This window comes from Labrus bergylta, chromosome 13 (assembly GCF_963930695.1).
Source record: "Labrus bergylta chromosome 13, fLabBer1.1, whole genome shotgun sequence".
NCBI lineage: Eukaryota > Metazoa > Chordata > Actinopteri > Labriformes > Labridae > Labrus > Labrus bergylta.
The window spans coordinates 17,995,344-18,008,561 of NC_089207.1; the positions used below are offsets into that span (position 1 = coordinate 17,995,344).

The window sequence follows — 13,218 nt, forward strand, 5'->3', positions numbered from 1 at the left end:
AACATTTGAATACATTCTCATGTCCCAATAGATGTTTTAAAAGTGGTCCCTCCAGGCCTTTCTGAGAGTTTGAGTTCATAACAATTGGAGAACTAGCCAAAAGACAATTCACCCTGCCATGGCTCTCGCCCATGTGGAGGCTGTGTAATCATGCATTAGAGACACCTGGAGTTCTTCAGCTTTAGGTGTAAAGAGGTTGGCAGTTGGAGTTCCTCCATCCACTCATTATTAATAACTTTCCTACTTCAAATAGACCAGCGCCTTAGAGACAGATGAAAAGGCTCCTTCAATTTAATAATCCAAACAATAGAGACGACGGGATCTGAGAGGAAAAAAAAGCAACTCACCATGGTGTCTACATGTTTTAGGGGGAGGTCGCTGCTCGGCGCCTGTGAAGAGAATGAAAAAAGACATCAATACCTGCAACACTTCATTCATCAAAACCTCACACCACATTTTGTTACGTTCTTTGACATCACACCGCCGCCTCTCATGCTATGCTCAAGCTACACTCATTGTCATTCTTTGCCCTAATGTGGCCTGGAGCAGAGCGGGGCTCCACCTTGAATGCGTGGGACCATCTATAATCCCTCTCTGCAAATATTTACACAAAGAGACGGCCCAGCTTCCATTAGCCAAGAGCAGAGAGTCCATCCGTGGAGCGCTCTTTTTTAGGGCCATATAGAGCTATGGACGGAGAGAGAGGGAGGGGATCAAGGCAACAGAGACTGAAGGGGGGGAGAGAGGGGACAGAGCAAGAGAAAATGAGGTTGAAGGAGAGGAGAAAAGGAGGAGGTCATAAGTAGTGAGTGGATGTACAGTAGGGACAGTAACCAGAAAAAAAACTGAGGCAGATGGAGGAGCAGGCTTGGGGGTAAGGAGGGAGAAAGACGAAGGTACAGAGGGCGCAGAAGAAGAAAACATCAGAGCAGTCCATGATGTCATGAGCGTTGTGTGGGCTTGGCTAACTGCAGACAACCACACATGCACAGATGTTAGCGACTTAGTCAGGCATAAAAATATCAGCCTAAGCAGTATTGAAACCATCAGTCATATATATATATTTGTAGCAGACAGGACAGTTAATGACTCGTGGCATTTCTCATTAGACATACAGAACCATTATAGCGTACATAATGTAAAACAAATGATTGCATCCTGCAGATAGTCTGTTTATAGGGGGTAGGCGTAGCAGCCATGATGTCAACAATCGTGTTTGTGAACTGCTGTTAAGAAGCTGAATTTGGATATTTTAACTTATACAAAAGTAATGCTGTTCAATTATCACTTATAGGCCTCCATACATGTGGGATGGGGACAGTTTCTACAGAGACCCTGTACTCTGACTGTATTTGATGTTTTGTTTTGGTTGACTCCGGACGTTTCTGGGCGGGGAGGTGACTTTAGGAGTGGATACAATTCAGAGATTGGACGAGATCTAAACGGGCTAATTTGATTGTCGTGACGACAAATAACAGAAAATATAATCATAGTGAGGCAAAATGCAAAGCGCATAAAGCTCGTTTTAGCTTTCACCTGCGGACGCTTTCTGGTCTGCTGTCTGTTGAACAGGCAGGTGCCAAACACCAGCGGTTAGCTTATGCTAGCGTGCTGTAGCTAGCAGGTAGGTACAAGCTGTAACAAATGGCGTCCTGCAGTGAGTGTGTGCTTCTGGTGCTGATGAGCCCAGGAGGAGCGGCCCAGTTTGAATATTGTGTTTACAAGCTGCAACAAACATTACTACTTGACTCTACCTTTAAGAGTCGCCATCTTGTTTTTTCCAAAGCTTTATCTCTACTGGACAGAAGGAGGTTGCTTCAGTAGCAATATGTGAAATACAATGTCAGCTTGCTCTATGACACACCATTTGTTGTATTGACTGGTTTCTGCAAATGGGAGCATGCTTTACAAAATGAACATGTTGTATCAAAGAAAACTTTAAACTAGAGATTGAGACCACAACGTTATTAGGACAAAGTTTACGGAGGAAAACATTAAATCAGACAGAAGTTCATCTTCACATAGACTTTCAATTCCATAGAAGTTCTTATGTAACAAGTGGTGTGACCTGGTGTTAAAGCTGTTTCTGTTTGGCTGCCCTGATCTCAACTGTGCAGCCTGTAATCTCTTAGGATTGTTCTGAGTTTGGTTGATTATTATTTGATCAAATGTGATCTGGTCTTAATCCCGAAAGTGACGTTTTTTTTTTCATGCATAACCAGCCCTACTACGATGTATGAACGATATACTGAATGTCAAGACAATCAAGACAATTCAAACCCAAAGCATGTGAATTTATTTGTAAAATATTTTTGTATTTAAATATTTTTACCTCCAAGTATCAAGTTAAATGAAAAGGGAGAAAAACAAAGTATGCATTCAGCTTCCTCTGAGTCAATTTGACTAGTCTAAGATTTAAATCACTATAAACGTCACACAACTCTACAGCTTATGTTAACTATTCAAAATGTATGCAGGGTAAAACATTGAGACAGCAGGGCACTGCGTATTCTTGAAAGTATATTTAAGTGGAGAAAAATGTTAAATGTCTTTGGACTATTTTAGCAGCAGATTATTACATTTAGTAAACAAGACGGAACTGAAGGCAGCAGGACACTGCATAACTGATTCAATCTAAAGAAGAAGATTCATAGAAATTCAACGTAATGTCCTGCAGTGTGACAGTTTGATTCAATTAACTGTTTTTGGACAGTGATGAAGGAATACTAAAACGCCAGGTTCTGGAGACACAGAAAATATTTGTGTTAAATATTTCCCTCTACTGAAATGATCCCTGGACAGTCTCCCACTGAGAGCTGTGACACAGAGGATGCTCTGCTTCTGTAGAAAGCTCCAGAGAAATATAAACAGTAAGAGCAAAAGGGTAAATTATGGTCTGTCTGTGGAGGCCCCAGAATACAGACTCAGAATGACCAGAGAAAACCACACACCAGAGAGAGCGAGTATAGAATCATCCTAACTTTACCCCAAACTCCAGCCTGACAAGTGACACCACCTACGTGTGACATGAAAAACAGCCAAAAGCAGAAAGAAAGGTGCTTCAATCATGAATACAATGCTTAGATTAGAGAGATGGACATTCTGCTGAATGTCAGATCATGACTTGTTAGCGGAGTTGGTATTTGACTCTGTGTGTTGTACAACACGTGGAAGACAGACAGTCTTCTAGGAATGAAAAGAAACAGAACCGCTGGACTGATGTTTGAGCCTCTAAATACAAACTCTGTGGCCTGAATGTGCAGCCGCAGGCATTTTCACACAAATAGAGCCTATTGTGTGCGCACACCAGGAAAGACACACACAGGCACAAACAATTCTCATAACAATACTTTCCAGCATGATGTGCGTTTCCGCTTTGATGAATTGCAGCCATATGGACGGTGTGTGTGTGTGTGTGTGTGTGTGTGTGTGTGTGTGTGTGTGTGTGTGTGTGTGTGTGTGTGTGTGTGTGTGTGTGTGTGTGTGTGTGTGTGTGTGTGTGTGTGTGTGTGTGTGTGTGTGTGTGTGTGTGTGTGTGTGTGTGTGTGTGTGTGTGTATCTGTATGCGTTTTGTTTTTGGGACTTGTAATTAATCCAGAAAGCACGAGACTGCTTGGGAAGTTGGGAATCAGCATTCTAGTCCAGGAAGTTATTGCAGTTTCTGTCTTCATAGAAACATTTGAATGGGGACTGTTGCTATAAGGAGAGTGATGGAATCACAGACTTTTATTTATTAGACAATTCTTGCAACCCAAACCATACACAATTAATCAGCCGAAACACAAATCCAAAGCAAGCACTGGGTCTTTCACAGACACTAATGATCGAAAGGTTTCATATTTCAAACAGGATAGACTGTCAGCTTTCAGCCTTTTCTCTACACTAAGCTGTCAAAAATCAAAGCTCTGTCGAGCCCCTCATCTCATTCAGACCCACAAAGTACCCTTTAGTTTCAGACTGGGTGCACCAGACTTTGAACTGCAATGTCAATTTTAAAAATGCAATCTAGCAATCAGTCCTAACACATAGCAGAACAAGTTTAACGATTTTTTCAAAAGACATTTTTTTCCAGCATTATGCAGCTCTGTCTCAAAGCTTAAAATCTCAGATTGTTTCACACCTGCAAACCTCAGCTACACAAACACAGAGCAGATCGTTGCAGAGTCTGTCAGTACAAAACACAAGTTTGGTTTCAACATTATTCAAAGATTAGATTAGAAAAATATAATGAATGTGTTGCAGTACTTTCATAGGACAGAAAAAAATTAAAACCTGTCATTTGCAGACTGTACAAACCAGAAATCTACTGCACTTTCATTCTCACATATTTTTTGGTTTAAGAGTGATTTCTGATAAAGGAAAACTGATTCTTTCAGTTTCACTGAGTCCTTGGCACTCCCTTTTCTCAGAGCGATGCCACCTTAAGCCAAGTCAGCTGAGCGTCATAATACAGTTGTTCCCATGAGAAGAGCTAAATGCAGCCTGTTTATCTCCAATTTGGCAGCAAAATAGAAACGGGCGCAATAATAAACAAACAGTATGATGAAATGTTGCTTCAAAGAAACCTGCTGCTCTTCAGCTCAAAAAAAGGTTTGCCAAGCTGATTAATAACAACGATTTTAACAGGCGCGTACGGGCGCCAAAATATGCTGATACGGCGTTCTTTATTTTAACACTTCTGTCAATCTTCTGATGGTCATAGTTAAGTTGAAAAATGAATCTTATTGTGTGAATTTGCCTTATAAGCCTTTATATCCCATACAGAACACAGTACAGCGAATTCAAGCAGTACTTCCAACACGTCTGAGTTCAGGAGCTCATGTTCAAGTGACCTTATAAAAACACTTAAACAAAAAGACACAAACCAAGAGAGAACGCTGGCACTGCAACGTGTCTACCTCTTTTGAGAACAACATATCAGAGTGTAACGTTCACCCAGCGCTCTTTATCTCTGTCAACATCGCACCATGTGCTTTCTTTCACATGAGCACAGTGGCTCCTTTGAGCAATTTCCCAAAATTATAGCCCACTCCTTCAGACAGGCAGAGGTAGCAAGCATGCTGGGAGTTTCCCCTCTTGGGCAACAGGGATAAACGTAGCCCAAAGCTGAGCCCTCCAGGGAAATGACCCAGGACTAAATATACAGCTGTGCATCTTTCAGAGCTCGAGACACAGCCCATTGAGCTCGGCCCAGTCGGCCTCAGTGTGGACAGCAGGGTGGTTAAAATCACCGCTTTGGGTGTGCGAGTGTGGGTGTGAGACGAGGAGAGGGAGACAGAGTGAGAGAGTGTGTTACTCTGAGAGGAAACAGACGGCATTGATTGTGAGTTTTGGAGGGGTTCAGTGTTCACATTCAGTCAGTGTGCTGAGGATGCAAAAATTGATTCTGAAAGCAAATTAAAGAAAACCTTCATTACTTTAGCTGAGTTACACTTTCCTTTAAGATCTGATATTTTGAAACCGGGGCTGTATTTTACAAGTATCAGAGCCTAAATGAGAGATACAAAACGGTTTTGGTAGATTGCTTAAGCCGGCAGCCACAGGTTAGACTGTAATGCCTGACCCATAGTCCTTTGGGGCGATGACACCCAAACAGTTTCTCTAAGGACGGGCATATGCTGTATGATTGTAAGAAATGTCATGGTGGAATGTCATCTCACACTGGACAAGTGAATAATTTATGACGACGCAAGCAAAGCTCATACATGATGCGCTTGCAATCAGGAAAAGAAGTCCTGAACGTTGGGAAATCTCCTCATCGATCTGCGTTCACTGTGCAAGGGATGAAGTCGTACGACTAAAATCACACGGCGTCTGCCCGGCCTGTTAGTGCTTGACAGGCCGGAGTATTATTTACAACAGACCAACAACCTTACAGAGGTTATCACTACAGATATGGAGACATGTTTGTTAGGGTACGATCCTTTTATCAAACCAGAAACAGCCAGATACATGAATCTGATCGACGCCACCGGACTCCCTTGACTTAATCACTGCTTGTCCGAAGCTACCGCTAAAAAAAACAGTTTAATTTGTTAATGTTCTTCTTTTGTTTTTGGATTCAAAAGACACACCATTAAACCAAACTGACCAGCCACGACAGTTGTATAATACAGCATCCCCCATGTCCTGCAGGGTAAAATGTTTTTGTCAATGGAGTCTAGTGGCTGTGAAGAAGACGACGTAGAGGCAGTTCTGTTCAAAAAATACTTTTTCTCTTACAAAGTGCTCCACCACTGCCAGGAGTCCTTTCATAAATGTTGATCAGAGTTCTGCACTTTAAGTGGATTTACTTTGATTGAGCAAATTTGTCCAAAAAATTACAGCCATTACAGCTGGTGTGGCCACAGGCGGAGGTTACAGGAGCAATTCCAAAACGCTAACCATCATTCTCCTTTAAGTGATACTGTTAATATGTATGCTCCCTTGTGTCTGATTGGCTCTGCTGTTGTTAAGTAAACACTTTAGTCTGTATGAATGTGTGTGTCAGACTGAGGGTGTGTGCTGAGAGCCACTCATCCTTTCCTCTCTTCCACACCTCTCTCTCTCCCTCTCCCTCCCTCTGCCCTTGTACATTTTTAGGACACTTGCTTTCTTTGGAAACTTAAACACACACCACACTGGCAGCAGAGTGGCTTCGTAGCAGCTCTACTCCTCTGTTAACAGTGCTGCCTCTTGGACTGAAGCCCACACTGAGAGCTTAACTTGCTTCACTTATATTCTAACTAAGCTGCTTGAATGATGCAGAGACTTTGAAGGGAATTTAATGAAAAAAGAACTACTACTACTACTACATGTGCAATCCCAAGCTATCTTCACTATCATTGTTTGCAGGCTATGAAACCCCCCCAGGCCAGACTGTAACACGCTCCTTTGAATAATCCCCCAAAATACCATTAGAGGAAAGAAACGATAACAAACAGTGATTGTTGCTTCTGAGATGTGATATCCTGTTGTGAGTGATCCGCCTCATATTAAATAGCATAAAAAAAGAAATTCCAATCCTGTTTTGATTGGCCAGGAGAAACAGCTGTTTGTGGTTACAATATCTGAACAGTTGGGCCTCAGGTGAACTGATAAATACGAACTGAAATAACCTTAAACTACCTCCTTCTGTTTGTCTCTGTGATGGACACCTGTGGAGGCTGCTGGCCAAAATGCACAACAGTGCTTTCTAGTGGGAATAAACAAAAACTGCAGGCATTGACACTGGACACAATGATGGGTTTACCTCAGTGATTCCCAAAGTGGTGCCTGCGCCCCCTTGGGGGTAAATGTCAGGCTGTCCCAACTGCTCCAACGAAGACAGACAGTTGGTAATGAAGAGAGCCAGGCTCCTCTTTTTGAAACATTCGACCCAAGAGGTAGATTATTCTGCAGTTGCCTAAATCAACACAAATACAAATGAACTAAGAGTGGCAGTCTCACAGACTTCTGAAGATCTGTGGTACACAACAAGACCACGATAGCAGAAATGATAGCAGGACAGGAAGTATAAACTTTTAATTGCTTCCTCTTTAAAAGCTAGTTGTTAGTCGATCGATATATGCTTATTTGTTGATGGTGAGGAGTGGGGGGATTTGAAAATGTTTTCATCTGCAAAGGGAGAATGTTTGGAGTCCACTGGTTTAACCAGGAGCGTCTGTCCTTCACAATAAAATTCATTCAGACACTGAAGCTTTGAAAACAGGTACACTTATAGAATCCCTCTGAGACAATCAAAGTCAATTAAACGTTGAAATGATTCCCATTTCTAGACTGACATTCTTTAGTTTTGCTAGCTTTAGATTGATCAAATCAAAGCTGAATGTGTTTGTTCGCCTTGAAAAGTAAAGTAACATCACAGCTGTTTGGCTAAACTCCGAAAAAATACTCCAAGAAGGAAACTCTATCAGCTGCCTAAAAAGGAAATCCTGCTTCACTAAAGGCAATCTTGAGCCAATTTCCAACCTATTACTTGACTTTAAGTTCGTCACATACAATATAGAACCTTGATGTTTAAATATAAAGAGCATTCATTGATCACCTGTTATCACCTGCAAAGTCGGCTATCACTGCAGCTTTCAGTTTTCTCCTCTCTCATGCAAAATCACATCATATACATATATGCATGTATTTTTAAATTGTTATAATTTTAATAGCCCCATATTGATTTATTAAGCAACATGGCAAATGTATACAAAATCTTATGAAATACTCAAAGTGCTGTTCAACACAATAAACGTTCCTTCATTGTGTAGAAATCTGTAAATCCTCTATGTGTTCTTTACAACATGATGCCGCTAAAGAGTGATAAAAGATTCATCATCGGTCTCAAAAGCACACACAAACACACTCACACAGAAATGCACACACACACACACCGCACCCGTACAGCTGTTCCACTCTCATGCTCTGTGCTCCTTCATCTGCAGCGTTCACACAGCCATGTCCCGCATATGTAAACACTGTGCTGAGGAAGGAGGGGCTGTGTATGTTGGTGTGCATCCCAGGGTTAAAGTTAAGGTTGGAGTGTGTGTGTGTGTGTGTGTGTGTGTGTGTGTGTGTGTGTGTGTGTGTGTGTGTGTGTGTGTGCCTATTTTTGTTCCCAACCCCTCGGGGCAGGATGAAGGGGGGTTTGCGTAATTCCAGGGATCCCTGAGGTCCAGAGGAGAGGAGAGTGGACGGTCCTCTCTGTGGGAAAAACCCCTGAGCAGAGAGTGACCCTGAAGCACCTCTGACTCCTGTGTGTTTCTCACCCGCCTGTCCCAGTTCCTTCTGATACGGACCCCCTCATCCGCCGCTCGCTCTGTTATGTAACACAAAGCCTTTTCCAACATGTGAGAGAGCAGGGAGGAATCTGCCAAATATTTTTACTCTTTGGCGGTGTGTGTATTTGTGTGTGTGTGTGTCTTCTCAGTCACACCCACAATTGTGCACACACCTTATTCGTGTTGTTCTCTCTCCTAAACTCTTAACTCTGCATATGTCCCTATATGGCAATTACACAAACATTGTGAAAATAAACCGAAAAATGAAAGAAGCTATTATCCAGACGACTTCCCTTCATCATCACTACATTTTTTTCTTGGCTCAACTTCTCATGCATATGAATGATGAAGTGCTCATAGATAGATTATAGAAAAATTGGCCCATTACTTTTAATATTAGAAAAGTATGCATGAATGCTGTTGAAAACCTTGGCTACACAACAGATTGTATGTCAGTCAGTATCTTCCAAAATGCTTATGATCATAATTTCTGAGACTTATCTGTCGGGAAGTTGCTGTTAAGGTCAAGAAGAAAGGCTTAATTCAGTCCAATACATGCAGCTGTTTAGCTGGTCTACATCATTGGTGCTCCTAGGGGGGACGCCACAAAGCTTTGCCTGCTCTGAGGTTTTCAAACATATTGACTAAAATCCTGATAAGTGGGAAGTTTATATAACGGCCATTAGGTAGGAACAAATGTGTTTCTTCCTATTCCAATAGAATGGGGGGGGGGGGGGGGTGTGTTCATGTCTTAGATGACTCAGCTTTTCTTAGATACAAAAAGGGGGCTGGTCCCAAGGGAAAAAAGACTTGGAACCTCTGGTCTACATGATACAGACACTGCAGAGTAGACGATTTGTATAAAATGCATGCTTGATTGCACACCCTTTATAATGCTGTTTAAAGGTATCTTGTTTAACGTGCGTGTTTAAAAATTCCGGTTGTAGAATTCTGAAGCTGTCTGCAACCATACTGAGGTAGGATTCATTTGAAGGGTCCTCATTAATGCTAGCAGGTTTCTGAGGCTGTACTCAGACACAGCTATACTTCTAGCAAGAATACCAACAAGCTCACACAGTGATAATGGTGCATGCTAATATTTAGCAGCTCCAACTCACACCATGTTTCTATCTTAGTTTTGCATGTTTGCAGCAGGCAGTATTTGACTGCATGATGCACACACACCACACATTCCAATCTGCACATTGCACTTTGACACCCTGGACACTTTACACACTGACACTTTACACTGTTTACATTATTCTATATTTTATATTTTGTACATTCAAGTAATTTTTTTTTATTTTTTACATTATATTTTATTTTACTGTATATACGTGTATTAGTAATTTGAGTGTTTATTGCATGGCCTTGCGGAACAGTCCTTACATTTCACTGCACATCTGTATGAGCATGTGACAAATAAAAAATCTTGAATCTTGAAATTTGCAAAGCAACACAACGCAGAGTTCAGTCTATGTCATGGATTTTCCAGATGTTTGGTTTTAAACCAAATAGTTTTTAAAAATGTTTGACACTTCGACAAATATTTATGATTATGGCACCAGGTTAGCTGTAATAGTTTCGTCAAAATGATTATGATTCATCCTTTGATCGAATTTGAAGGTCTGTACTTCATTCCTTGGCATTGATCGAATATTTTGCAGGACATTTCTCTCACAACCAGAAGAAAAACAGGGGGATGAAGGAATGGGGGGGGGGGTACAGTTCATCCTGCCAGTGTTGTGAATGTTTCATAGTGATCCATGAAAAAAGTTGTTCAAATATTTAAATATTGACCATAGTGGTAGACCCTCCAACCGATATTGCCATTCCAGAGCCATGCTGTTAGCAACTCAAAACGTCTTGGTTAGGTTAAAGGGAGAGATTGTGGTCACAGTTAGAGGAAACCAACAGTCTGTGTTGGCAGGAAGTCTCAAACAGAAAACCACCTTGCCAGCTGTCCTGTCCCAGTATGAGGTCCTGTGTGTATTGACGATGTGGCTGACTGCATTAACATCATGAGATTTCACATGTAGCAGAGAAGGTATGCCTAAAGCCTGGATGTAGCTACTAAATATCCCCACAGTTTTTTTCAGAGCAATCTGATGTTGTTTACTAAAAGATTGCGCGACACCAAAATGCAAAGGTTGATGGGCATTCGGAGAGGAATGCAGAGGTCACTCATATTTGATAGGCCGGCATGCCTGACCATTTCGAGGTGTCTGTGTCTTCTAACACTGGTAAAAACACTGGCGAGCGTAAATTAAAGCTTAGCATGCAGACAAGCAAATTGTTACAAAAGGTCATTGTGAATGGGACCCGACTTGTTTTCCCTCTCTTAAAAGCAACACCTCAGTCTGTGGGATGACTCCATAAAACAGCAGTTTACAAGCCACATTTCACTCATATAAAGCAGCAATGTAAACTGAGAGCCCATGTTATTTTTACCCACATAAGTGTTCATATTTTATGTTTTTGATTCCAAGTGAAAAATAAATGTTGGTGTTTTTCTTATATCTTGTGTTTTTGTGAACTTTTACTTCAATTTAATTTCATATAGCACTTCCAAAATGGCACTAAAGCAAAGACGCAAACCACACAAATTACAAGTTTATAGAAAAGAAAAAGTAAATTGAATTTTAATTAGATGCTTCACAGTTGACCCATGAGACTGATCCCCATTGGATGCCCATACTAACCGCGTGCAAAGTTTCAGCTCATGAGGCATATTTATGTTTGCGGTAATCCCAGGACAAGTCTGTAGAGGGCGCTGAACCGCTTGTTGTGCAAATCATGCAACAATTCCCCGATATGAAACCAAGAATTTCCCAGGACACCTTCCAGCCTTAACTTAGGACTGTGAAGCGGTTTATATTTACTGTTCTCCAAGTACTGGAGAGCAGCCCTCCCCTGGCAGCCCTGCAGCGTTCTGCCCAGAGAAGAAAGTGGGCCAATCAGAAGAAAGTGTGGCCTTAAAGAGACGTATCAGGCAGAGACTGAAATGAGCGTGTCTACTGATCCCAGTATGAGATAAATAAGAAGGGTTCTTTTAGCTTCAAATCATGCAGCGCTACTCTATAGGTTTCACAGACTGACAACATAAAAGGTGAAAATGAGGATCTTAAAGGAAAGGGCTGTGGTTTCTCTGCAGTTAAAGCCATTAAGATCTGCAACATTTTGGTAAATAAGTGATTAAATCCCTGTCGGTTCATTAATTTGTTTGGGATTGGTAGCAGGTTAACACTACGTTTGCATGTGGATCTTTGATTGTGTCACACAATATAGAATCATCTAACAAAGTAGCTTTCCCACTGGCCCTTTCTATCCTATCTCCATCTTGGCTGAAAGAGATGCCTGCAGAGAAAAAAAAATCAACCATTACATCCAATTTTTCAAAGGGCTCCCATAGGGTCTTATGTAATAAATACACATATCACAACACTGAGTTCTCATGAAGCAGACTTCAGGAACACTAACACATGACGCCATGCTCAATATTAAACATGTATTTTGTGGTCTAGTTTGCTCATTCCCAGAGAAGTGGGATCATACAGTATACTGTAACAGGAGACATGGCTGGTGCTTGTATACACAGCGTAATACAGGGCACATCGGGGAAATATGTGTGGTTCAGAACGCTGCGATAATTGGACCACATCTAGACCATCTTTGCCCTGCAGTTACTCATTACTCAGCGATGTCCTGGCCCTGCTCCCCCACTACATGAGAGCTATTAAAAAAAGAAGCTGGGTGACGTAGGTGTTTCGTGGTTTTGTGTGTGTGTGTGTGCTTGTGCTTGTGCTGGTGAGCACATGCATTCCTTATATGTTTCTGAAAGATTTTTCTTCAGATGTAAAGTCTACCTCACCAGATTACCTACTACTCCTCTTCCTCAAGTGACCTTATACCTGTTTTTGTGTTTGTGCAAAATAAACTCTTTTCCTGGCAGTGTTGGCTCAACATGAGGGCACATCTGAGGAATTCTCCCAGCATGCTTTACACCAAGCCGGGCATGTCCAAGAGTGAGGGTCTGGTTGGGGGGTGGGCACACTCTGTCGTCATCGCTGTTGGATGGGATCTTCCATCAACACATCATCAATTAAACTAAACAAGCTGCCAGCTGGCTTCACCTGCACACAGTGGGCTTTTTCATTCCAAATTCACTCTGTAAACTCGGAGTCAGTCCCTAAAAGGGTTACCTAATGTTTAAATAAGGACTAAAAATAAATCCTCATTGCACTCATTGTACTTTAAATTGCTGGTGCAGATGACTCTAGTTCATATAAAAGCTTGAATCATTACATAATGGTTAAATCCATTCAGTTCAGTTCAGTTCAGATTTTTGATTTTATTAACACAACTCTGTAACTTTTTTCAGATCTCTTAAAATAACAATAAAATCTTGAATATAAGTAGCACTGGTATGTAAGATGCTGTCTGTTTTTGGAGGGCCCACATTCATTGC

At 41.5% G+C, this 13,218-nt stretch overlaps 1 protein-coding gene across 12 annotated transcripts in view; it reads right to left on the reverse strand.

Moving 5' to 3' along the window:
- Positions 1-13,218, reverse strand: part of tns1b (tensin 1b) — a 176,601-nt gene that overhangs the window by 62,426 nt on the left and 100,957 nt on the right. For all 12 annotated transcript variants that reach the window (XM_065962511.1, XM_065962501.1, XM_065962503.1 and 9 more), the window contains one exon: positions 348-389. In XM_065962511.1, coding sequence (XP_065818583.1) covers positions 348-389 — 42 coding nt within the window. The remainder of the gene's footprint in view (positions 1-347; positions 390-13,218) is intronic.